Genomic DNA, 26,209 nt, shown 5'->3' on the forward strand with positions numbered 1-26,209 from the left:
ATTTTGCTTCTTTAGCTCCTGATTAGCAAATGAGTGCTCAGAAGTCTCACCCTGACTCTTAGAAACAAAACCCATGGGCTTGGTTAGCAAACCCATATTCAAACCTGAACATAGAAGTGGCCAATTAGGATTAACTAGGCTAATTGACAAATATAAATCTTATTATAAATTTCGAATCTTCCACAAATATGTAGTATGATGAATCCTTGTAATTCTTAGATTTAACTAAGAGTAAATATTAGATTTAAACTAACATCTGGAAAGTCTGGGTATTTGTTTTGTTTTGTTTTTAGCTTTACTGTCTTAGGACAACAAAACTGTATAGACTAGTGACTGGATTAAAGAATTAAATGTAATAAAACACAAGACATTAAATTGCCCATTTTAATTGATGGTCTCTTACTGTAGTCATTATGCACCCTAATTAGCTTTGTAGTATGATGCTCTCTGAATGGACTGAAAATAGAACCCCCCAGTGGTTTCTGCTTATACCTTGACCCCATCCTTGGAAATTATCACCCATTAGGCCTAGGTTCTTCAACCTGTATACAGGGTTGAAGGAGTAGAGAACCACTCCTGACTCCAACATAACTGAAGATCCATTGGTTAGCTGAGATGTGGAGCAGACCCTAGCTCTGCTTGTTGTCAGTTGGATGACACTAGGCTTGTTGCTCAATGACTTGAGACCTCCAATTCATCATAGTTCTGGAAGCTTGACATCCAAAACCAAGGTGTTATCAGGGTCAGGGTCCTTCCAAAACCTTCTTGCCTCTTCCAGTTTCTGGTAGGCCCAGGCATTCCTTGGCTTGAGGATGCCATCACCCCAATCTTTGACTCTGTCATCACTTGGCTGTGTTCTCCTTGTGTCTGTCCTTGCATTTTCACATTTTTCTGCCATGGTATTTATTCAGTGAGTGATATTACTATGAAATCTTTCACACGAACCCTATTTACCAGGGCCTGAAAACATTTTATTGTTAATCAGGAAGAGTTCATTGAAATTCTCTACCATACTTGTGTTAGAGCTGGTCGTGTTAATCATCCATCTTAGAACATTAACTATAATTTCAAATATTAAATTAGAATGGCTACACAAATGGATGCAGAGACCACACAAACAAGCTGTATTGAGCTAGAGGTTAAATGATACATTAATAGATTTCACGTGATCTTAAAATATGAAGAGGAGTGTTAATACTTCTGAGACCTTACAGAGGGCACAACCATTTGAAATTACTATGAAGGCTTCACTTGATTATATTACTCTTCATTTTTCCTTTTTCCTAAACACAGATAGAAATGGCAGGACCTCAGGGAAAGCAAAATCCTGAACTATTATTTTTGAAAAGGACACACAGCAACAAGTCTAGAAAGCTGTTTTCTTTTCTTCATTCTATTTTGTGTGCTCTGCTTAAGAAAGTCTTAACACCAGAGCTTTAATCAGGAGGGGAAGTCAGCTGGGAGAACAACTGTCTCAACCAAGGGTTCACTTAATTAATTCCTAATTATTCCATAGCTGAAAATTTGATTCTCAGATTAGCAACGCCTAAACTTTCCTCTTCATTTGTATTTTAGAACTTTGGTCATCTTGCCATTCCCCCATTATCAGTGGGCTAAAGTGAGATAAAAGAAAGGGTAAGTAACCGATTTTCATATGTTAAAGAATCTGGTTGGTGGATAGGAAATTGAAATGGGACTTAACAATTTTTTATGAATTTCATGTATTTCTGAGAATTCCTGACCACCATGAAGTTAGCTAATAGTTCATTGTTTCAGTGCCAGTTATTTATTGTGGTATAAATGAGTGATAGGTGTTGCATTAAAAGAAAAATAAGCAGAAGGAGGGAACATGAATAGCCAGAAAACCTACAAACTAAATTAAGGGAGCCAAACATGGGGAAAATCAGAAATTTTCAGGACTGTAGAGTATTTAGATACTCCCTTTACAGGAAGTTTGCTGAATCCTGGACTAAACCATCTGAGATTTCTTCCAATTCTGATAATCTATACAACTATGAAATTATTAATAATGAAATTATTAACTTATAATTGCATCCTATTTATAAACTTACAGCATCTAATTTATGCAGTGGCTTTTCTTTATAGACAATCTGGCATCTAATATTACTAATGGAAGAAGGGTTTGTTCTTCATGTTTCATGACTACAGTTAAAGGCAGCATCTATAGAGGATTTTTGTTGTTGTTTTTTCTTTTTATATAATCATTAAAAATGTTTCAAGTGAGGTGAATGAACCTTTGGAAATAGCAGTTTAAGACTCCTATAATTGAAACCAGAAGAAAAACTGTTTGAGGATACCGATTTCTTACTTCAATGGCATCACTTAGAATACAGAAGTAAAATACTAGCAACAACATACTACAGTGTCAGCATATGTACAAAACACATCTTGTATCATGAATCACAAAATACAGGCTATAGTCAATACACTTATCCTGTATCCATTAGCAGTAACTTCCCATCCCCCCACAACACAATCCTATCTCTAGGCAACTACTAATCTACCTTCTATCTCTATAGATTTGCATGTTCTAGAATGGAAGCATCCATATGTAACATGGATTTGTTCTTTGTTCTTTTTTATTGTCAAATATTCCATGGTATGGATAGAAAAGATTTTATTTACCATTCATCAGTTGATGTACATTTGAGTTGTTTATATTTTTTGGTTATTAGGAATGACATTACTATGAATGCTCATATATGAGTTTTTGTGTGGACATATGTTTTCACTTCTCGGGCATTATATCTAGGAGTGGAACTTCTGGGTCATATAGTATCTCTATGTTTAAGTTTTTGAGGAACTGTCAGACTGTTTTCCATAGTAGCTGCACCATTTTACATTCCTACCAGCAATGTATGAGGGTTCCAACTTCTCCACATCCTTTCCAACATTATTATTTTCTGTCTTTTTGATTATAGTCAGTGTGAAGTTGTATCTCTGTGGTTTTGATATGAATTTCCCTAATGGCTACCTTTTCATGTGCTTATTGGACATTTGTATATTTTCTTTGGAAAATTTCTATTCAGATCTTCAGCCCATTTTTTAATTGGGTTATTAGATTTTTTAATTATCGAGTTGTAATTATATTTATATATTCTTTCTATATTCTGGATAGTCTCTTATCAGATATATGATTTGTAAATAGTTTGTCCCATTCTAAGTGTCTTTTATCTTTTTCGATGGCATCATTTGAAGCACAAAAGTTGTTGCACTATTGATTTGATGATGTTCAATTTATCTATTTTCTCTTATGCTGCTTGTGCTTTTGATGTCTCATCTAAGAAACCATTGCCTAACCAAAGGTCATGAAGATTTACTATGTTTTCTTCTAAGAATTTTATAGTTTTAGCTCTTACATTTAGGTTTATGATCTACTTAATTTTTATATATGGTGTAATATTGTTTTGCATTTGTTGAAGAGAATGCTCATTCCCCATTGAATCATCTTGGCACCCTTTGTCAGAGATCAATTGGCCATAAATGTAGTGGTTTATTTCTGGACTCTCAATTCTACTCCACTGATTTATATTTCTATTCTTATATCAGTACTGTACACATCTTGATCACTGTAGCTTTGGGGTAAGTTTTACAGTTTGAAGTTGAGAGTCCTCCAACTTTGTTTTTATTGCCTATTTGCCCTGGCTAGAACCTCCAGTACAATAATGAATAGAAGTTGTAAGACCAAACATTCTTGTCTCATTCCTGATGTTAGGAGGACAGCATTCAGTCTTTCACTATTAAGTATGATGTTAACTGTGAGTTTTTCATAGATGGCCTTTATCAGGTTGAGGAAGTTTCCTTGTATGCCTAGTTTATTAAGCATTTTTATCATGAAAGGGTGTTGGATTTTGTCAAATGCTTTTTCTACATCTAATGAAATGATCATATGGGTTTTGTCCTTTATTCTATTACAATAGTGTATTACATTGATTTTTGGATGTTTTATTAATCTTGTATTCCTGGGATAACTCCCACTTGGCTATGCTCTACAATCCTTTTAAAAAGTTGCTGGATTGTTTACTAGTATTTTGTTGAAGACTTCTGTTATCTATACACTTATGGGATATTGTTCTGCAGTTTTCATGTGATGTCTTTTATTTTGGTATCAGGATGATACAGGTCTCACAGAATGACTTCGGAAGAATTCCCTCTTCTATTTTTTTTTTTTTTGGAAATGTTTGTGAGGTATTGGTATTAATCCTTCTTTAAATCTCTGGTAGAATTCAGTGATGAAGCAATCTAGGCCTGGGCTTTTCTTTTTGGGTAGTTTTGGATTAGTAATTTAATTTCTTTACTTCTTATAGACCTATTCGGCTTGGTTATTTCTTCTTAAGTCAGTTTTGGTAGGTTGTATCGTTCTAAGAATTTGTCCATTTCCTCTAGGTTATCTGCTTTGTTGGCACACAATTGTTCATAGTCTTTTACAGTCTTTTTTATTTCTGTAAGATCAGTAATGATATCCTCTTTCATTCTTTTACTAATTTGAGTCTTCACTATTTTGTTACTGGTGAGGCTAGTTAAGAGTTAAAAATGTTGATCTTTCCAGAGAACCAACTTGTGATTTTGTTAATTTTCCCTATTAACTTTATATTCTCTATTTCACTAATTTATGCCCTAATCTTTGTTATTTCTTTTCTTCTGCCTGCTTTGGGTTCAGTTTTGTCTTCTTTTTCTAGATTAAGGCAGAAGTTTAGGTTATTGTTTTGAGATGTTCCTTCTTTTTAAATATAGATATTTACAGCTATAAACTGCTCTCCAATGACAATTTTACCTTCATCCCATATGTTTTTGTTGTGCTTCCATTTTCATTCATCTCAAAGTATTTTCTAACTTCCCTTGTAAGTTTTGACCCATATTTAAAGTGTATAATTTCCTTCTGAAGTCCCCAAGTTTTTCTCCTTTATTACTGATTTCTAATATATTGTGGTCAGAGAACATTCTTTGTATGATTTCAATCTTTTTAAACTTATTGAAGCTTGTTTTATGGCCCAGCATATGGTCTATGAAGAATGTTCCAGCACACTTGAGCAAATTGTGTATTTCCGTTCTATTCCCTTGTTGATCTTCTGCCTGATTGTTCTATCCATTATTAAGTGGGGCCTTGAAATCTCACACTATCATTGTTGAATTGTCTATCCCTTTAATTCTGTCAAGTTTTTGTTTCATCTATTTTGATAGGTTCTTAGGTGCATGTATGTTTTAAATTGTTATATCTTCTTGACAGATTGAATCTTTAATCATTGTGAAATGTCCCTTTTTATCTTTAGTAACATTTATTTGTTTTGAGGTGAATTTCATCTGATATTAGTATAGTTACTCCAACAATTTTATGGTTGGTGCTTGCATGGTATATATATATATATATATATATATAGTTCTATCCTTTTACTTTCAACTTATTTGTATCTTTGACTATGGAGTGCTTTTCCCATAGACAGCATATCTGTTGAATCAAGTTGGATCTTGATTTTTTAAATTCAATCTGCAATCTCTGCCTTTTGATTTAATTAATTCATATTTAATGTTGTTATTGATATGGCTGGGTATACGTCTTCCATTTTAACTTTCTTCTATATGCCTGTCTATTTTTCTGTTCCTCAGTTATCTTCTTTTGCATTAAGTGGATATGTTTCAGTGTAATATTTTGATCCCTTTAATATTTTAAGTGTATTTTTAAGAGTTATTTTCCTGGTGGTAGTTCTAGGGCTTACAATATACATTCTAACTTACCAGAATTTACTTCATTTACACTGATTAATTCCAGTGAAATATAGAAACTACTCCTATATAGCTCCTTTCCATACCAACCTTTTTGTACTATTATTACATATATTACATCTATATATGTTACAAACTAAATATATAGCTATAATTATTACTTTATATGATCTTATATCTTTTAAGACAGCTAAGAGGAGTGCAGGTATATATTCATAGTTGTCATATTGACCATATTATATATCATTTCTGGCTCTCTTCCTTTGTTCTTGTAGATTCTCGGTATCATCTGCTATCATTTCCTTACTCCAAGACAGCTTTGTTTCCACCCCCAACAGAAGAATGATACACATATTATTTCATGTGGTTGCTTTCTAAGTCAAAAGAAGTTTTTAAGTCTCTTAAGAAAGGAAAAACATGCACCTATACTCTCTTTTGTAAGTACCTATATGAGTGCCTTTATTGGTGCTTTGTTTTTTCATGTGGATTTGAATTACTGCCTGGTGTCACTTGCTTTTTGCCTGAATACTTCCCTTTATGTTTCTTGTAATATAGGTCTACTAGCAATGGACTTTCTTTTTATTTATCTGGTAGCATCTTTATTCCACCTTTACTTTTGAATGATAGTTTTGAATATAATATTCTTGGTTGATAATTTTTTACTTTCAGCAATTTGAACATGTAATCCTTCTGTCTTCTGGCTTTCACTGTTTCTAATGAAACTTAACCTGTTAATCATGTTGGAGTTTCCTTGTATGTGATGTCATTTTTCTTTTGCTGCTCTTATGAGTTTTCTCATCTTTAGCTTTCAACATTTGACTATCATGTGTCTGAGTGTGGGATCTCTGCATTAATCCTACTTGGTGTTTGTTGGGCTTCTTTGATGTGTAGATTAATGTTTTCCATCAAATTTAGACATTTCCATCCATCTCTTTAATATTGCTTTTCTGCTCCTTTCCTCTCCTCTAGTACTCCCATTATGCATATTCCCATTGGCATGCTTCATGGTGTTCCACATTTCTCTGAAGTTATTCTTCTTCATTACTTTTTCTCTTTGGTCTTCAGATTGCATAATCTCTATTGATTTATCTTCAAGTTCACTGATTCTTCAGTCAGCTCAACTATACTATTGAGCTCCTCTAGTAAATTTCTCATTTATTGTATTTCTCAACTTCAGGATTTCCATTTGGTTCTTTTTATTTTTTTAATTCTATTTCTTTATTGACAAATCTTTTTCTGCTACATCCATCATCTGGGGCCTTTCTAAGGCAATGTTTATTGCCTGCTCCCCCCAACCCCTGTGCATCTGGGTAACTTTGTTTCTTTGCATGTTTTATAAATGTTATAAACTGGACATTTTATGTAGTATCTTATATCATCTCTGGATAATGATCCTCTTCCTCTGGGGGATTCTTACTTGCTTGGTTGTTTATTTCCCCTGCAGTATGCAGTCTGATATCACCTTTCTCTATGTTTTAGTTTAGCTACCTAAGGGTTGCCCCTGGCTTGGCATAAAGCAATTACTGGTCAGTAAGATTTTTACCCTTTACCACTGGATATGCGTGTGCTTGGAGGATGCTATCATAGTTCAGAAAGTTTACTTTTGACCCATGTTCAGCCAGGGAAGAGTATAGCTTGGAGGTACCTTCTCTGTTCTGAGAGGGCAGAGCCTTGGACATACAGTCTTCCAGATTGCCAGGAATGAATGTGATTTTATTTCTAAGCCTGTGCTCCTAGGGTCAGAGCAACTTTTTGTTCAGTCAGTATTTGGTCAAGTTCCTTGTGCCAATCAAGCTTTTGCCATGTGTTGATGGGTCTACATGTATTGGGAAATGCTTTTGAGTCTGTCCCACGTTCTTCTCTGATTGTCCTGAGTGGGTGCAGCCCAGCACATGCACAGTCTTCTCAATCCCGAGTTGACTGTACTCGCAGGAGGACTCCTCTGGGCTCCCTCTGGTTTCTATTAAACTTCTGGCTCCTCTGCTGCTTTGCTTGCAACAGCTCCTCCAAATTGCTCTCCACCAAGATCTCCATTGTTTTTAACAATTTCTTTAGGGATGGAGTTCTCCATGCTCTGTTTCAATGAAGTCAGTGTTCTGAGGCAGACCTGTGGAACTTTATGTCCTGAGTGCCTTTCCCTTTGGAAAAAACCTCTGCATCACTGAACCAGAGCTAGGGGCAGGGGGACCCAGAGCGAAACTACCACTCTGAGTGGGCACCAGGACATGGTAGCAGTCCCTGGTACTCTTGGTTTTTCTCTGAGTGAAACCTCTAACCTTTGAGTTAGCTGAGGTGGAAAAAATCAGGGCCCCAGTATACTCAGCTTGTGCATGGAGTAGTGCTTCCACCCTAAGAGTGGGGCTGGCTGGTGGAAGGGATCTCCAGTACTCTTGGTTGTGCCTACTTGGAATGGTTTTTACAACACAGTGTTGGGGAGATGGGAAATGTAGGCAGCTACCTTGCCAGGGTGAAACTGTAGCCCCAGAGGAGTTGGGGAGAGGGAGCCCTACCTTTCCCTAACATCTTCACCACACCTGAAGAGAATACAGCACTAAGGGTAGAGCGTCTGTAACAAAGACATGGTGAGGTGGAGAGTATGTGGGTAATTCCTCAAATGCCACAGACTCCTGCTGTCCTTACAGAGACTTAATCTCTCAAATGAATGTTTCTCCATTTGCTTTATGCCATTTGAACAATTTCTAGATACTTGAAATGATTTTTTTTTAAAGATAACTTTTACCAGTTAAGTTGTTGTTTGGTTAGAGAGGGTCTACCGAACCCCTTACTTTACCATTCTGGATGTCTCACCTGTCTCTCTCTCTATATATATATGTTTAACATCTTTATTGGAATATAATTGCTTTATAGTGGTGTGTTAGCTTCTGCTGTATAACAAAGTGAACCAGCTATATATATACATATATCCCCATATCTCCTCACTCTTGCATCTCCCTCCTACCCTCCCTATCCCACCCCTCTAGGTGGTCACAAAGCACTGAGTTGATCTCCGGGCTATGCAGCTGCTTCCCACTAGCTATTTTACATTTGGTAGTATATGTAAGTTCACGCCACTCTCTCACTTCGTCCCAGCTTGCCCTTCCCCCTTCCTGTGTCCTCAAGTCCATTTTCTACATCCGTGTCCTGCCCCTAGGTTCTTCACAACCATTTTTTTTAAGATTCCGTATATATGTGCTAGCACACAGTATGTTTTTCTCTTTCTGACTTACTTCACTCTGTATGACAGACTCTAGGTCCATCCACCTCACTACAAATAACTCAAATTTGTTTCTTTTCATGGCAGAGTAATATTCCATTGTGTATATGTGCCACATCTTCTTTGTCCATTCATCTGTCGACGGACACTTACGTTGCTTCCATGTCCTGGCTATTGTAAATAGAGCTGCAATGAACATTGTGGTACATGACTCTTTTTGAATTATGGTTTTCTCCAGGTATATGCCCAGTAGTGGGATTGCTGGGTCGTATGGTAGTTCTATTGTCAGTTTTTTAAGGAACCTCCATACTGTTCTCCATAGTGGCTGTATCAATTTACATTCCCACCAACAGTGCAAGAGGGTTCCCTTTTCTCCACACTCTCTCCAGTATTTATTGTTTGTAGATTTTTTTTGATGTGTCAATATATTTTTGAACATAACTTCTGAGTGGAAATGTTCAGCAAAAAGAGAAACGGATTGGGTGTCAGGACCCAAAATTTTCATCCCCAGCAAAAAGAGAAATGGATTGGGTGTCAGGACCCAAAATTTTCATCCCAACTTGGCTAACCGTAAGCTCAGTGACTTCTCTTGAAGTACAGTTTCCTCATTTGTAGAATTGAAGAATTGTATTAGAGGACCTCTACATTCCTTCCAACTCTAAAATCCAATGACTTTATGAAACAGAAATGGAACAGGAAGTCACCAGTGAAAAATATTCTACTGTAGCTGTGTGAGAACAGGAAGTATGTAAACAATCCACTGCCTTTTTTTTAACCCAAAATGTTCCAACCTATTTCTAATTAGAGCATGTACTTCATTTCCAACTCTACCTAGCTAATCAAGATACTAGTTTAATGTGTGGTTTGCAGTCAAGACATTTTTCCACCTTAAAGGTTTCCATCCTAATCATCAGAACTGAGAAACTGGGGGCAAAAAAAAGTTGCCTTTCACTGATTGGTCATTAAAACTATGACATCTTAATGCTAAGTGAAAGCACTACAACTTGCTACCATTTTACCCATATTACGAGCAGTGCAAACAATTACTTCCTCTGAGACAATTTCAAGCTTTCACCTTTTGCATAAGGCTGTAAGGCCATACTCCCAGAGTGTCTATTAAATTATCTGTACTTATTTGGAGTATGTGAATGGCAAAATACTAATTCTCCCTATGCATTGCAGAAGAGTTGCTTCAATGGGAAACCCATTTCTAGTCACAAAGACATATTATTTATTTAGTACTGATTATCTGCACAGATTGTTGTAACAATAAATCTGGTAAAGAACCTCCCTCAGTCATTTTGTCTTAACTAATCAGTTTTAACCAGCTTATTTGACTTTATATTGTCATTTATTATACAATTTACATTCAAAATCTATATACTCAATGCAGGGAGAGAAGGGACCTTTCTATAATTTAAGAAAGCTGCCATTGCAAACATATTTAAATGCTTTCAACTACTAATCCACAACAGAATATCCTATGATAAACCTACAAGGTAAGAGAATTATGAATATACATTGGCAAACGTTGCTACTCCCTGAGACATCCAGCAATAAGGAAGGATAGGAGCAAGATGGCAGTGTGCACAAAGTGATCCAGAAATAAGGAAACATATAATCTTTAAATATCTTGTCTTTAAAAGCAAAACATATTTTTAAACTAGCCATCTTCACAAACTGAGCTTTGTCAGTGTCTAAGGGAAAAGGCAAAATATTTAACTAAAGGTATAGAAAAGGTGCAAATCCTTGCACAGGAGAAGTAAATGCATATTTTGAGTTTATCCAAATGCTAAGGCCTCTTTCTGATTCTCACAAGTGACCCTCAGACTTGAGCTGTTCAAAAATTTCCAAATGAGCCCATCTGCTCACCAAGATATTTCTATGTTAAAAACCTGCAGGAAGGCATGTGGCCCAGTTTTCACGATCCCAAATTACCTTGGTTTCAATTTAATTTTTGTAAACTGGGATTCCCTTAGGAAGAAAGTAAAATTTTCAATCTTAAAAACAAAGGGATATTAAGAAACAAAACCCTATCCCTTGCTCCATTTTCAGAGGCCATATTCCAAAATTGTAGCTTATCTATCCCAAGACATTAAGAAAACATTATGTTGCAACACTGATTTAGAAATTTGTACTTTTGTGTATGTAATACTGTAATGTAAAATTAGTACATTATAATAAATGTCCCTTTTCTTGGCATTTCCTCTGAATGAATCATTTTAGGAAGCTTTTGTCTATTATGTCACCGTATAGAACCACCTTTCAAAGATGGAGTTAAGAGAAAAATATTTGACTTAGTTGTGGCCCCTACAATAACTGAGTTTTTCAGGTAATTTTTTATTAGTTGAAAATACTGGTTAATGACCACAATGACCCAATGGTGTGGAGACCACCAGAGACCACCTCCAATCATATGAAAACAGCTTCAAATTTCTTAGTGGGGAAATTTCTCCACCCTAAAAACATTCCTATCTTTTTTTTTTAGTTTATGTAAAAATTTATTTGACCAAAATGTAGAAAAGTGATACTATTACATATGATACAGTTGCAAGAATCTAAATGAAAAGTGTGGGTTTTATTCAATTACACAATTTGCTAGTGTATCCCCTGGGTAGTGTGATGATTAATAAACAGGAGTGAGGGGCAGAGGATTTGGATAAACTAGAAGCAGGGTGATTTTTAGTCAGAATTGTAAACTTGAGTTGGCCCCCACACTGCTGGGGAATGTGGAATATTCCAGCTCTGAGATGTTAACTGAGAAAGCAGAAATCTAACAAAGCCAAACTGTGCAGCCCTGTCTACAAAATACTCCATATCCAGTTTAATCAGGAGTTTCCTGGTCTTTCATTAACTTGGTCCTGAAGAAGGAATTAAAATTCCAGATAAGTAAATCTCCAATTTGCCAGTCCCTGGAGGATAGAGGAGATGAAGTTAGGCCAATTACTTTTTCACCCTTACTTTGCTGTCAGAGAGGGCTATTCTGTCCAATATTTGTTTACAGAAAGTCTTACTCAACTATTGATGGCTAGCAGTCTTTTTGATATGGCTTCTCTGAATAGGACTGAATTCTACAACATTCATTCCTGCTGAGTGGATGGCCTCATATCAGAGCAGATAAGCATGGGTCATTATTGGAATAAGACATCTTGGAATAAGACATCAGCTCCTCAGAGAACAACTTTAGAGTGAAAGAAGCATAGAGAAGAGCATATCAAGGATCTATCCAGAAAACATTTGGGTAATTATTATGACTCTTTTCCAAGCATTCTCATGCTGACTGCTCAGAGGATGTTTGTTCTGCATGGTGGAGTGTGGAAAAGAGCCAGGATGATTAGGTTAACCTCTGTGTGGTTTATGACTTCCCATAGTAACCCCGCCCCGCTTTTTTGCTCTGGATGGAAAATCCCCACCCATTTTAATGTGATGGTCCCTGGCCTCCTATAGTGTGACCAACGGTGGATATTCTTCAACCTTCTAAACTGACCCATGACTAGACATCAGAATCTGTATTTTAAAAGTGTGGGGTTGTCTATTCTGCCAGGAGCCAAATGCCCTCAGTCTTGAGAGTATGCTAAATATGAAATACCCTGCCTACCTCAGGAATAAATGCAATTTAAGGATAAAAATAGAGCTGAAAAACCTGATGCTATTTGAAAAAAGGAAGGAACAGATTTAACTGGTGCTCAAAGCTTCTCTGATACAAAATATTTGGTCATGTATTCATAATTTGCTTGACATTTCCAGCAACGCAAAGAGACAATAACAAAAGAAACTTCTTACAAAAGAAGAGAAAGACACGGAGCTCTGGAGTTTTTGTTGGAACAAAACTCTTCTGTTTTGGTTCTATACAGTTTAGTTCATTTAGTGTCTGATCCAGTACCTGATGTAAGCCCACGTTCTCTTCTTTGGCCTGGGCAAATTTTTCTTCCAGCTCATCAATTGTCTTTTCCAGTTTTGCAACTGTTCTCTCTGCAAATTCGGCATGGGTCTCAGCCTCTTTCAGTTTGTCAGACAGAAGTTTAATTTCTTCTTCATGTTCATACTCCTTTTCAGATGCAGGCTCTGGCAACTTCAAGTTGTTAGTGACATTGAGTTCTTCTTCCAGGTTACCACATTTTATTTATTTAAATGGTTAATGTATTTATTATCTTTATAATTTGATGAAAAGGCACTGCTTCTTAGATATTTCATTGAAAAATTCTCAGTTCTTGTCACTGAAACCTGTAAGCAACTGAGCAGCTTCTGTCTGTATCTGTTTATCCTCCTCTGTGTGCGCTGGATAGTCCTTGGTGTTTGTTAGCCAGAAAGCAGCAAGCTGTTTGTTGTGTAGCTTCAAATATGTCTTTCCTAGAAGCAGCAAGTTTTTGCTGTAGAAGTTTGGATCCACTTGCTCTGCCCTGTGAAAGTAGCCTAAGGCCTCCTCATAGGTGGAACTAGGAGGAGTTTCAAACAGCATTTTAGCAATTCTTCTTTGATACCAAGGCATTTCAGCAAATGTGTAACACCAAATACCCATAAGGTGAATTGAGGTAGCATCTTTAGGGTTGAGTTCAACTGCTTTCTCAAAATGCTCCTTGATCATGTAGGCATTTGCAATTTTAGCCTTGATTCCTTCATAATCTCCAACATTGCTAATACAGATTGCATACCACTTATGAGCTGCAAAACTTGATTCATTTTTCTCTAGTGCCCTTTTTGCATACTCTAGGGCTTCATACACCAAGAGCTTTTTCTCCTTTTCTGAGGTTCCACTGAGTTGAGCTATAACACGTGATGCCCATGCCAAACGCCAGAGTAACTCTGCATCTTCACTGTCCTCGTACTGGGATAGCAACTGGTAAAGTTTTTCTGTTTCTCCACTTTCATATAGTCTGCTTGTTCAAGGATTTCTTCAACTCTGAAGACTTTGGCTGCAGCATGAATCACAGCAGCCTGGGAAATGACTTGATAAGTTTCAAAACTCAAATAAGACAAGGCAGAGAATAAAAGACTTCTTTTGAAAGCTCTTGGGTTTCCCATCACCTCAGCGCCACGGAGTCGCCAAAGAACGCACTGCTCGCAGCTTCCGGCAGCACCCGTCGGAAGCCGAGGCCCCAGGGCAGTGCTATGTCCCAAAGGAAGGAGGCGCCAGAGTCGCAAATCTAGTACCATGATCTGCAGCTCACAGGCCTGACCCCTCACCCCTTTGGCTGCTAAGAAGCGGGGTGGAGTGAAAGGCGCCCCAGTCCTCACCCTCCAGGATGACCAACTTACGAGTTACCTCCTCGTATTTGTGGTCAGCCCCCTCAGCAATGTCCTTGGTCTCTTTGAGCTGCATCTCCTGAACCTCCATCTTCTCCTCATCTTCGTTGCCCAGTTTTCTATCACCTTCATTCCTCTTTTGCTCTCATTTGCAGCCTTTTCTGCCTCCTCCAGTTTGCACAGGGCTGTGGCCAGTCGTTCCTGAGCCCTGCCCAACTCCTCTTCAATGAGCTGGATGTGTCAACTGAGAGCTGCCACATCACCTTCAGCTTTCTCTCACCACTCACGCTCGCCATCCAGCTCCCACACTGCAGGCCCTGTGCACGGTGCTCCGCCTCGTCCACCTGCTGCTGCAGGGCCTGGTTCTTGTGTTTCACTGCCTCCAGGGAGTTGAGGCCAGCCATGGCGCGGAGGCACATGCAGCAGGTGGTGGGCAGTGGTGGGCGCTCGTCTCGGCTCCAGCGAGAGCTGCAGAAGCTGCGCCCCAGCCCCCAACCCTTTGCCTACACCAGGTCCTATCCTTTGACTATACGTTTCCCATATCACAAAATCACTTACTTTGAATACCACTATTCATTCAAAATGAATATTACTAATGATTACTTCAATCTTACCTGTTTGATTATGCAACTAAGCTAAATATTTTCCATCAGCAACACTGGAAATGTATAGAAGGAATTAACAGAAGCAAAATTTCTATTTAACCACATTTCTAGTAATGCAGCTGGGTTATTCAAAGGACTTTTTGTTGTTGTTCCTCAGGAAAGCAATCACGTCTATGGCTTCAGAGTAAGAAATGTCCAAAACCCCCCATTTTGAAGCTGATTACGCATCTCAGCGTTAACTCCAATTCCAAAAGCAAGATCCTGCACCACTTACTGTGCTTTCAAAGACTAACCATAAAATACTGGCTTCAAGCTACTTATCAAATCACCTTTATATAACAGCAGACCCAATAAGTTTAGATAAGTTTAGATATCTACCTACTAGTGACAATACAAATCAGAAAAAAAATTAATCTCACCCATACCAAATTATCACTTAAAAGACAATAAAACCACAGACAAATAAATACTTTAAGACCTCTTCTGAGAAATAAAGCCTCATTATATAGTTATGTGGCTGTTCATGATACAAAAGTTTTTCAAGCTGAATGATTACTATCAACAAATTAAAGCAAATTCAAGTTGGAAAGGGAGAGGAGCTTTCTAAGTGAATATATACCAACATTTTATTAATTATTTCTTGATTATCTTGTTTGGGCTCCTCCTTGTTATTTCAAGCTTAAAGGAACTCATTAAACTACTGAAAAAGGAAGGGAAGACCTAGTAATAAAGTAATTCTGAAGTGTCAACACAGATTAGAGTCCTGATCATCTAAATATATGTGAAATCCTCTCCTATTTGCCTAAAAGTCATTAATAATTTTTAAGTAGATGTTGCTTTATACACATGTACACACATGCATGCGTGCATACATCCCATTTGGTTGTTTCTTTGTATAACTTCAGATAGCAAAAGCAGTGCATTTAAGATGGAAATAGAAAAGGCAATTAACTTCCTAAGCTTTTTAGATCACTCCCAGTATGGTAACTCTCAAATTACATCAGGGTTTATGAGTCTTTAAAAAGAAATGTATAAATTTTGGTCCAAAACAAAAGCAACACCTCATTTGGTGGAAAAATAAAATTCCCACCGCTAGATGACAGTTACAATGCTGGTTAATGATGAAGAACATTCTACATACTAACATGAGGGTCAAGGTTTTTCCTCTTAAAGGTATATAGTGGCAAATAATTTTTAAAATGTAAGTATAGTTAACTATCATTGAAGTATTTCAATGGGGGCAGGGGAGGAGAAACAATGAACCTACAATCTCTTATTTTTAAAAAAATTTTAAGAAACAGACACTTCCATCTAAATTGTCAGCATAAAGGAGGTCTGAAAAACTACAAAAAATTTGGAAACCAATCTGATTCATCTGGTTATGGATAGCAAATGGCTATCAGGCCTCAACAATGGAAATGGGGTAAAGTCAAATAGTAACAAAAATTATGCTTTGACCACAACTAAGGCAGTAACAAGAAAATAATTTGGGGATAAATATAAATATCATATTAAATAGATTATGAAAGATGTAAAACTCAATTCCCTTTCCAAATAAATCTTATCTAAAAGAAGGATTATAGAAAATGGGAATGTATGATTTTTTTTTAATAAAACAATTCTGCTTTAGTGCAAATGTGTAGTCAAGGACAAAAAGAAAGGAAGAAGGGAGGAAAGAAGAAAGAGGAGAGAAAGAAAGGAAGGAAGGGAGGGAGGGAGGGAGGGAGGGAGAAAAAACAAAAGAGAAGAAAAGAAAAGAAAAGAAAAGGTTTCATGTGACTTAGCAGGAACAGTTTCCACAGCCTTTCACACTGTTGACAATTTCTTCTTGTAGTTTCATCCTTTCTTCCTCTTTGGACACATTTTCTTTCTTTGCATCCCATTTGGGATTACCATGGTTCTGCACATGGCTGCTCTGTGTATGCCACATTTCTGAATAAATACTGCCTGGGTTACCAAGCAAACCATGGTGGGTACCACGTTCAGCCACCTTACCCTAATAAGCAAAAACAAGAGAAACGTAGAGAAAGTCATATAACTAGCATAATAATTGAAAATACATAATACTTTCTAAGCAAGAATTTTGAAAGATTTGCATTCATTAAAATACCTTTCCCAATCTTCATTATAGTACAAATAGGAAAAACTGAGGTAGGAATGCCTTCTTTACTGTTGAGCTATCAGTCCAGTGAACAAACAAAAAGCTATGAAATTCCATACACCAGATACCATTTCACTTAAAGGAAATAAAATCTGAATGTTTCATTTTTCATTTTGAAGAGCAGAAAAGGAAGGTGAAGATTTTCTAAAGGTGGTATTTTCTGTAATCAGTAAATCAAATTTAAATCAAATTTACATCAAAAGCACTGTTATTTATACAGAAATTTAAAGGATTTAAAAAAATATCCCAAAATCCTATGTGTACTTTGAAATAAAAAATATTTCTCCATGAAAAGTTTATTTCTTCCAGTAACTATTTTTCTTAACACTGGCTATTAAACTTAACATTGCATAGAATTGGTATTGATTTCTAACTCTTATCTACAATTAATTTGTCTCTGGACAGTTACTGCTAAACATGTTGGGAGACAAAAGTAATTTTTTCACTTTTACTGGTACTCCTGGTGAGAGGACCTTTACAAATATACCCTTAAGCAAAATAACTGAAATTTGTGTGTGCCCACTTCTGAGTGGTTAAATTTAAGGCTTCTCCTTGATTGCTGGCTGGACGGTCTAGGAACTATTTTGCTCAGCTATATGAACTCTGGATCCTGAATGTAGTCCTCAACTTTGGTATCTGTGGACCACTTCACTGGCACAGAAGTCCCCATGGTTACGTATTTTATATTTTTTTTATTTACCACTGTAAAAAAAAAATAAAAATCTCACTGCACAGACATAAAAAACACATTTATGGTTACCAAAGGGGGTGGGGAGGAGGGAAGAACAAATTAGGAGTATGGGATTAACAGATATAAATTACTATATATAAAATGGATAAACAAAAAGGATTTACTGTATAGCACAGGGAACTGTATTCAATCTTCTGTAATAACCTATAATTGAATATACTCTGAAAAAAAAACTGAGTCACTGACACAATATTGTACATTAACTACACTTCAATTAAAAAAATCCTCAATAAAAACTGCATCAAAAAGTAGAAATAATGGAATTATTTTTGCAGAAAACCAATGAAATAAATCACAAAAAATTTATCCTGCTATAAAAATGTATATTGTTTTAAATTATTTTTATTTGTATTAAAGCATAAATGTACACAGCTTAAAAAGTCAGCTAATAATTACAAAGTTTATAACAGAAAGTACAGTCTTTTGTCTCCTCCTTCTCCACCCTTGAATATCTCATCTCCAAATCTGTACCTATTTCTTCTGGCATTTACACACATATACATATTAATGAGATTCAGCACTTTTAACTATTTCACATTCCCAGTGCCTCACTCTTCACTCTCTTAATAACATTGGTTATATCATAAATGTTATTTAATACACAGTATGTACTTTATTATGACTATGTATTATTATCTGTTGAGCCAAGTGAAGTACTAGGATTTTATACATATTTTCTCATAATATTTTATTCTTCCTGGACATAGTAACTGCCTTGTTTATTCGTTTGCTTAGTTTTCTATGTCACTATTGGTAATTCTCTCTAAACTTTGAGCCTGTCTGAACAGTATTTTTCTCATAATCAACTATATTAGGTAATCTATTATTCAGTCCCCACCCTGCCCAGAGATATTTCTCTCACAGCTTTTAAGTTCTTTTCTTTATGCTCAATTCTGAAATTTTATGATAATTTGACTTTTATTTTTCTTTCCTCCATTTATTGTGGTGGGTTCTTGGTAGGCCCTTTCAATCTGGAAACTCATGCTCTGCAGTTCTGAACATTTTGGGGGTATTATTCTTTAGTTATTTCCTTCCCTTTTTCCAATCCCCTCTTTCTAGAACAACCATTAGTCAAATGTTGGACCTCTTAGACTAATTCTCTTGGTTTCTTATCTTTCCTCTATTTTCTCTGTTTTTGCTCTACTCTTTAGAGAGTTTCTTGACTTTATTTCAGAAATGACTATTTTCATTTTCAAAATCTCTCGTTCTCTAGTTGTTCATTTATTTATTTACTATCCCCATTTTAAATTTGAAATGTTGCAAGAATGGTAAAAATGAATGCCTATATATGCTTCTCCTAGGTTAGCAACTGTTCGTTTTTCCACATTTGCTTCCTCTCACTTCATCCTAGCTCTAAATTTACACTACTTTTTGCTAAATCACTTAAGAATGAGTATTGGACATCATTACATTTCTCCCCTAAATATTTCATTAGCATGTATCTCCTGAAACAAGGACATTCTCCTACATGACTAAAATACAATAATATCACACCCAAGAAATTTATCTAATATATAGTTCATATTTAGATTTTACCAATTATCCCAATATCCTTTATATATTTTTTCCATCCAGGATCCAATCAGGATCAACACATTGAATTTATAAGTTTCCTACTCTGTGTGAGTGTAACAATGACATTTCTAAAATATCCAGGCTTGTTTTTTTTTTTTTGGCAGTATGCGGGCCCCTCACTGTTGTGGCCTCTCCCGTTGCGGAGCACAGGCTCCAGATGCACAGGCTCAGTGGCCATGGCTCACGGGCCTAGCCACTCCGTGGCATGTGGGATCTTCCCGGACCGGGGTATGAACCCGTGTCCCCTGCATCGGCAGGCAGACTCTCAACCACTGCGCCACCAGGGAAGCCCCAGGCTTGTTTTTTAAAGAATGCCCTTCACGTTGTATTTGTCTAGTTGTTCCTGATTCTTAGATCCAGGCTAAACATTTTTGTTGCAATACAATATAGGTGATATGTCCTCAGTGTATCATATTAGGAGGTACATGATGTCATTTTGCTCCACAATTAATGATTTCAGTTTGATAACTGGCTAAGGTAGTGTCTATCAGATTTCTCTATTTTAAAGGTACTTTTTCTCTTTGTAATCAATAATTAATCAATGGGTTATGCTTTCAAACTGTGTGAATATTCTATTCCCCAATAGTTTTTCACCATATGGTTTTAGCAAACAATGATATCCTTATGTGAATCTTTATTACAATGGTGGTTGCAAAATATGATTCTATAAACTTATCATTCCTTGAATGTTAGCATTCTTTTCTCCGAGTTATAATTAACATACAACATTACTATAGTTTCAGGTGTACAACATTACATTAGTTCCAGGTGTACAACAGTGATTCAGTATTCTTATATATTATGAAATGACTACCTCAGTTAAGTCCAGTTACCATCTGTCACCATACAAAGTTATGAAAATATTATTCACTATATTCCCTAAGTGTACATTACATCCCCATGACTTAGCTTGTACTTCTTAGTACCCTTCACCTATTTCATCCGTCCCCCCTGCCGCCTCTGGCAACCACCAGTATGTTCTCTGTATTTATGAGTCTGTTTCTGTTTTGTTTGTTCATTTGCTGTTTTCTAGATTTCACATATAAGTAAAATCGTACAGTATTTCTTTTTCTCTGACTTATTTCACTTAGCATAATACCCTCCAGGTCCATTAACATTGCTCTAAATGGCAAGATTTCATTTTTAAAAAAGAGCTTTCTCTAAGTACAATTATGGAATTATAGATTAGTTTTTTATTCAATGTGTTATAATTCATTAGTATCATTATTTATTTATTTTTGACATTCAAATCATCCCACACTTGGCCAGTGGGAACCCATTCAAAATGGTTCCTGTGCCCTTGTGATATGCCTTCATTAATTTCCCTGCTCCAAATATGGAATCAGTCATTTCTCCAAGGAGTCTTGGTTCCTTTTAGTGAGGAACAGTATTTAGTGTCCAAGATCTAGGTGCTAGTTACACTCATTACTACTGGAATTTCATTGTTTCTAGGCCTTTTCACTGAACAGAGTTAGGAACATTTTTTTCCATCATGAACTGATATTGACAATTCTGTTCCAATATAACATCACAAGGCTCTTCTTCTTTTCCCATTCCATAGCTGTATATTTCTTCTCCCAAGTAAGACCTCTATTTCTCAACATAAATATATTTACTCACATGCTCAGTCTTACAGTATACACAAAACAGTTTCAAAACAGCTACTCTCATGCTACTACCAAAAACAAACTTACTAAGTTCAAGTCTGAGTTATTTTTTTTCAAGTCTGAGTTATTTTTATCCTTATAATATATTCCACTAAGGCTAAATAATCAGAGTAATGTGTTCAAAAGTTATTTGGGTTAATTCTGCATGCTATTTTTCTTCTACATAGTTATGTTATTAATTCATTATGTACCTAGTTTTACTTCTTTCTGTTTGTATCCAATTCCTGTTTCTGCCCGTCCTTGTTGATTTTTAAATATATAAAAACATTAGCATGGTTCAAAAGTAAAAATAATACAAAAAAGTATAATCAGCAAAGTCTTACTCCCTCCCCTTTGTCTTCTACCCCTTTTTGTCTCCATCCTGCAGGTAAACAATGTCTTTAGTTTCTAGTTTATTCTCCCAGGGTTTCTTTTTGCAGAAACAAGTAAATATACATATGTTTCCCCCACATCCTCCTTGCAAAAGGTAGCATACTGTATACTCTTTTGCAGCTTTCTTACTGTCACTTAACACTGTATCCTGGAACTCATGCAATATTAAGTCTTCTTTACTTTTTTTCTTAACAGCATTTGTCCTTATTTTAAAATGCTATATTTTCCATGACCTCTGATGATATTAATTATATTTTAAAGTTTTCTTATGCTCTCTGCATTGTCTATATTTTCTACTGAATTTTTTTCTGCTTGCTTTGGAGGCCTTCCTTTATTATCCACTGACACTTAAAAATACAGTATTAAAAACAGCTGACTGGAAGCTCTATGTGCATGGGAGTGGACTTCTCAGCTGTTGGGTTTCATTGTAGGATGATCATATGGGTATCTGGTCATTTTGTGGGGGTCCCCAAATATGAACATGTTTTTTATGGGGCTACTTTTGTTTCTCTAGAGAAGAATCCTCTAATTATCTGTTGGTGAGGGAAGAAGTGGTGACAGTAGAAATAAATAATTGGTTGGCAAGGTTCTTGGAGCCAGTGGCACAGGAGGGTCTGTGGTCTTATTCTTCGGTATGTTTTGATTTCCAGTTAATCTCGTCCATCTTTGTTAATGTTCTTGGTAATTTTCTTGTGTCCAGAGCCTCTCTGACTCAATTTCCTGACAAGTAAACCTCCAGTCTCTTGCCAAGGCTGGGAACGGGTAATCACCAGGCTGCAAGAGGAAGGGCCTTGGGAACTCTGTTATGCAGACTTAATATTAATACTACCAGAGACTGTTGACGGAACACATGAGGTCATATTAGTTTCACTAGAAAATGAAAATCTCTGATCTTCATAATCAAGCAATTATAGAACCATCAAATTCAACATAAAGATTTTAGATACAAATGGTATGATCAATAGTTAGTTCCAATTATAATCCAAACCCCAAGTGGCAATGTTATGATATAACTGTATAGATACTGTGAACCTCCTGGCATTAGGTAGGTAAGCACATGCTTGTTAAAGTACTTTTAACATTTTATATTTACAAGAAAAGGCTCTATGTACATGACTGCATACAATTGGAAAGTTTAGTAAAAAGCACAAAAGAGCAGATTTTATTTCAGATACCTGGACATCAATGAGATAATAAAGTATATTTATAAAATTTCCCATTTAAGACACGCTGGAACAAGCATACTGAAGAAAATCAGTTTATATTTTAGTGAATGTTAGCATTTTTGAACAAATGAACAAAAAGACCTAGGGTAGAAAGTGCACAGGTAACACATAAAAGAAATAATATATATATCACAGAACTGAATATCCCATAAGAAATTTTAGTGGCATGAAAAATTCTCTCTCAATATAGACAGTACAAGAGAATGCTTCTCTCTTAACTCCCAGTATTCAGGCTTTCAAAATGATAAAAAGTTGAAGGCTTATGTATTAGAATGGAGAAATAAGCATAGAAAACACTGTTAGAAATAATCAAGTACAAAGGGGGGTGGGAATAAGATATCCCTACAGAGAGGAGAAAAGAAAAACGATTACAATTTTCAAATCTACCAATCGCAATAGTGGCACTCTGATTTGTTCAGAACATTTAGACAGTATACTCTTATAGTAATTCCCTCAGAGAAATAAAGCAGGCTGTCCTTTTTCTTACTTTCCTCATGAGGAAAAAGATAAAAATGGCCATGCATGAAAATGACTTTATTTTATGGTAATTTTCTTTTAGACATCAAGGGTATGTGCAGGTATTAGAAAAATGAAAATACAAAATACAGTAAAGACAATGAGCAAAGATTCTGTACAGAGCAAAAATGAATAAAGAAAAATTATTTTAAATACATACCCTTTAAAACTGCCTCTACCATATTAGGATTTAATGCCTTCCTCATCTAACTTTGCTTTTAAAACTTTAATAGAGTGAGTTAATACAGTTTATTCATTTTTGGAAGTGGCATGCATTATTTCCTACAAAAGGAGGTAAAAATGGAATCCTATCAGGATTCAGTCTTACTCAAATAACACAAAATTGTATAACTTTCTTTAGAAACAATATTTAAGTTGCTTGTGTTTGTAACAATTTCTAATGTTCTTCAAACACTAAACTTTAAAGTTCAACCTCTTACCTGGTCCAAGACAATGATCTCATCTGCATCAACAACTGTTGACAATCTGTGTGCAATGAAAATAGAAGTTCTGTGTTTGACTGCATCCCTCATGGCACCAAGAATAGTCTGCAAGTTTGACAACAAGAACAGTAGGAGGGGAAAAAAAGATCTATCTATTAGGCAAATGTATATTAAAATACTCATGTATTTCTGAAAAGAATATATAAAATGCTAGTTAATTTGGTATTATATAAACTTTATACCACTACCAAATATTTTACCTAATCTAATAATTACTAAGAAGAGAATAAAATCAAAGAGGGAAGGTGAATATGAACATATTATTATGGAAAAAATTAGCTTTAAGATAAGCAATATTTCTTTAAATTATAAAGTTTGGGAGAAGGTAGATATTTTCTATACATAAAAACAAACAATAACAATGATGAATCCACTGGTACCAGGAGCATAATAGCCAGATATGTTTATCTGGACAATGAGAGCAAAAACAAAATGAGGAGGGACTCAAGTGATAGGATGTGGAGAAGTACAAAAAAAATCAAGAAAGATAGGAAACTCAAAAGGTACAGGAGCAGTTGCTTTTCCTCAGTTCAAACACAGAGGATGGAAAGGGTGACAAGGACAACGATGCATGTTTAACTTGAGAAAACTTCTTTTTCAAAAGCAGTCTGACTTCTTAAGGCATTCTGGAAAATACATTTTTGTCTACTGCCTGTAAAATGTAAGGCAGCTGTATACATATTCACCTATACTTGGAAACCTGGGTCTAAGTACAGCTAGCTAGATGGAAATAGCAGTGTGGGGGATGGTGATATTCCCAATGGCTTCCTAAAGGTACCTCTAATCACTGTATTTATTAAAGAAATAAAATTATCATGAATAGATGGCTACCCATGAAAAGAAGACCTTATATTTTACTATGGCAGACTGAAAATCAAGCACAGGGTCAATTCTAAGAAAAATTGTGATGTCTGGGGAGGACTCCTCTTTCCTACCCTCCAGAACTTAAACTCTCACATCCTACTGATGTTCTGGACCTTTTTAAAAGGTTGATTAAAATTTACCAAATCTTCTGGTAACTCAATCCCTCAAGGGGGAGTGTTCTCTGCTAGCAATTAATGGGTTATGCTCTGTGAGCTAATAAAGATACGTGACTCAAATAATGACTGTTGTTAGGACTCTGAAATTGTGATAAATGTGGATAACACATTTTTAGGTACAAAGTTCTTGTAAGCAGATACCTACTATGCATATGAATGGAGTCTGGTGCAGATTAGCTCATGATGGTGGAGCAGAAGGACCTGAGCTCACCCCTTCTTATGTAAACGTCAAAATCACAATCAACGGGTAAACAACCACTGACAAAAAAACACTGAAACCTACCATAAAAGATACCCTACATCCAAAGGCAAAGAAGAAATAACAACAAGACAGTAGGAGGGGCACAATCACAATAAAATCAAATTCCATACCTGCTGGGTGCTTGACCCACAAGCTGGAAAACAGTTACACCACAGAAGTTCTCCTACAGGAGTGAAAGTCCTGAGCCCCACGTCAGGCTTCCCAGCCTGGAGGTCCAGCAACAGGAGGAGGAGCTCCAGAGAATCTGGCTTTGAAGGCCAGCAGGGTTTGATCACAGGAATTCTACAGGGCTGGGAAAAGCAGAAACTCCACTCTTGGAGGGCTGACACAAGATCGTGTGTGCACCAGAACCCAGGGGAAAAAAGCAGTGACCTCATAAGAGACGGGGCCCAAACTACGTGTTAGTAATGGAGGGTCTCCTGCAGAGGTGTGGGGTGGCAGTGGCTCACTGTGGGGATAAGGACACTGGCAGCAGCAGATCTGTGGAGTACTCATTGGTGTGAGCCCTCCCGGAGGCTGCCATTAGCCCCACCCTACAGCCTGTAGGCACCAGTGCTGGAACACCTCAGGCCATGCAACCAACAGGGTGGGAACACAGCTTCAGTCATCAGCAGACAAGCTGCTAAAAATCTTCCTGAGCACAGCCCTGCCTACCAGAGGAACAAGACCCAGCTCCACCCAGTAGGTAGGGACCAGCTCCTCCCATCAGGAAGCATGCACAAGCCCCTTAGACAGCCTCATCCACTAGAGGACAGACAGCAGAAGCAAGAACTACAATCCAGCAGCCTACGGAATGTAAACTGAAATCACAGAAAATTAGACAAAATGAGATGGCAGAGGAATATGTCCCAGATGAAGGAAAAAGATAAAACCCCAGAAGAACAACTAAATTAAGTGGAGACAGGCAATCTACCAGAAAAAGAATTCAGAATAATGATAGTGAAGATGATTCAAGACCTTGGAACAAGAATGGAGGCAAGGATTGAGAATGCAAGAAATGTATAACAAAGACCTAGAAGAACTAAAGAACAAACAAACAGAGATGAACAACACAATAACTGAAAATGAAAAATACACAAGAAGGAATCAGTAGCATAATAACTGAGGCACAAGAATGGATAACTGACCTGGAAGACAGACTGTTGGAAATCACTGCCATGGAAAATAATAAAGAAAAAAGAATGAAAAGAAATGAAGACAGTCTTAGAGACCTCTGGGACAACATTAAAAGCACCAACATTCATATTATAGGGGTCCCAGAAGGAGAAGAGAGAAAGGACCTGAGAAAGTATTTGAAGAGATAATAGCTGAAAACTTCCCTAACATGGGAA

The 26,209-nt window shown here is 36.5% G+C and overlaps 3 protein-coding genes and 1 pseudogene across 3 annotated transcripts in view; all 4 read right to left on the reverse strand.

The window, feature by feature from the left end:
• Nucleotides 1-11,276: 11,276 nt before the first annotated feature.
• On the reverse strand, nucleotides 11,277-14,132 carry LOC116747472 (regulator of microtubule dynamics protein 1-like). The gene is given in 2 exon segments (XM_032619709.1): nucleotides 11,277-13,828; nucleotides 13,831-14,132. Coding segments are annotated over 2 exon segments (948 nt in total). The 5' UTR covers nucleotides 14,111-14,132; the 3' UTR covers nucleotides 11,277-13,160.
• Nucleotides 11,445-26,209, reverse strand: part of ABCB7 (ATP binding cassette subfamily B member 7) — a 136,835-nt gene continuing 122,070 nt past the window's right edge. The window contains exons 15-16 of the mRNA XM_032619708.1: nucleotides 23,514-23,621; nucleotides 11,445-16,801 (exon numbers count right to left, since the gene is read on the reverse strand). Coding sequence (XP_032475599.1) covers nucleotides 16,586-16,801; nucleotides 23,514-23,621 — 324 coding nt within the window. The 3' untranslated portion in view covers nucleotides 11,445-16,585. The remainder of the gene's footprint in view (nucleotides 16,802-23,513; nucleotides 23,622-26,209) is intronic.
• On the reverse strand, nucleotides 12,643-13,076 carry LOC116747113 (tropomyosin alpha-4 chain-like; the record flags this gene model as incomplete). The annotated part of the gene is made up of 1 exon (XM_032618925.1): nucleotides 12,643-13,076. A coding segment is annotated over one exon (405 nt), but the record flags the coding sequence as incomplete, so codon positions are not given.
• On the reverse strand, nucleotides 14,121-14,634 carry LOC116747114 (annotated as a pseudogene).

This window comes from Phocoena sinus, chromosome X (genome assembly GCF_008692025.1).
Source record: "Phocoena sinus isolate mPhoSin1 chromosome X, mPhoSin1.pri, whole genome shotgun sequence".
Classification (NCBI taxonomy): Eukaryota; Metazoa; Chordata; class Mammalia; order Artiodactyla; family Phocoenidae; genus Phocoena; species Phocoena sinus.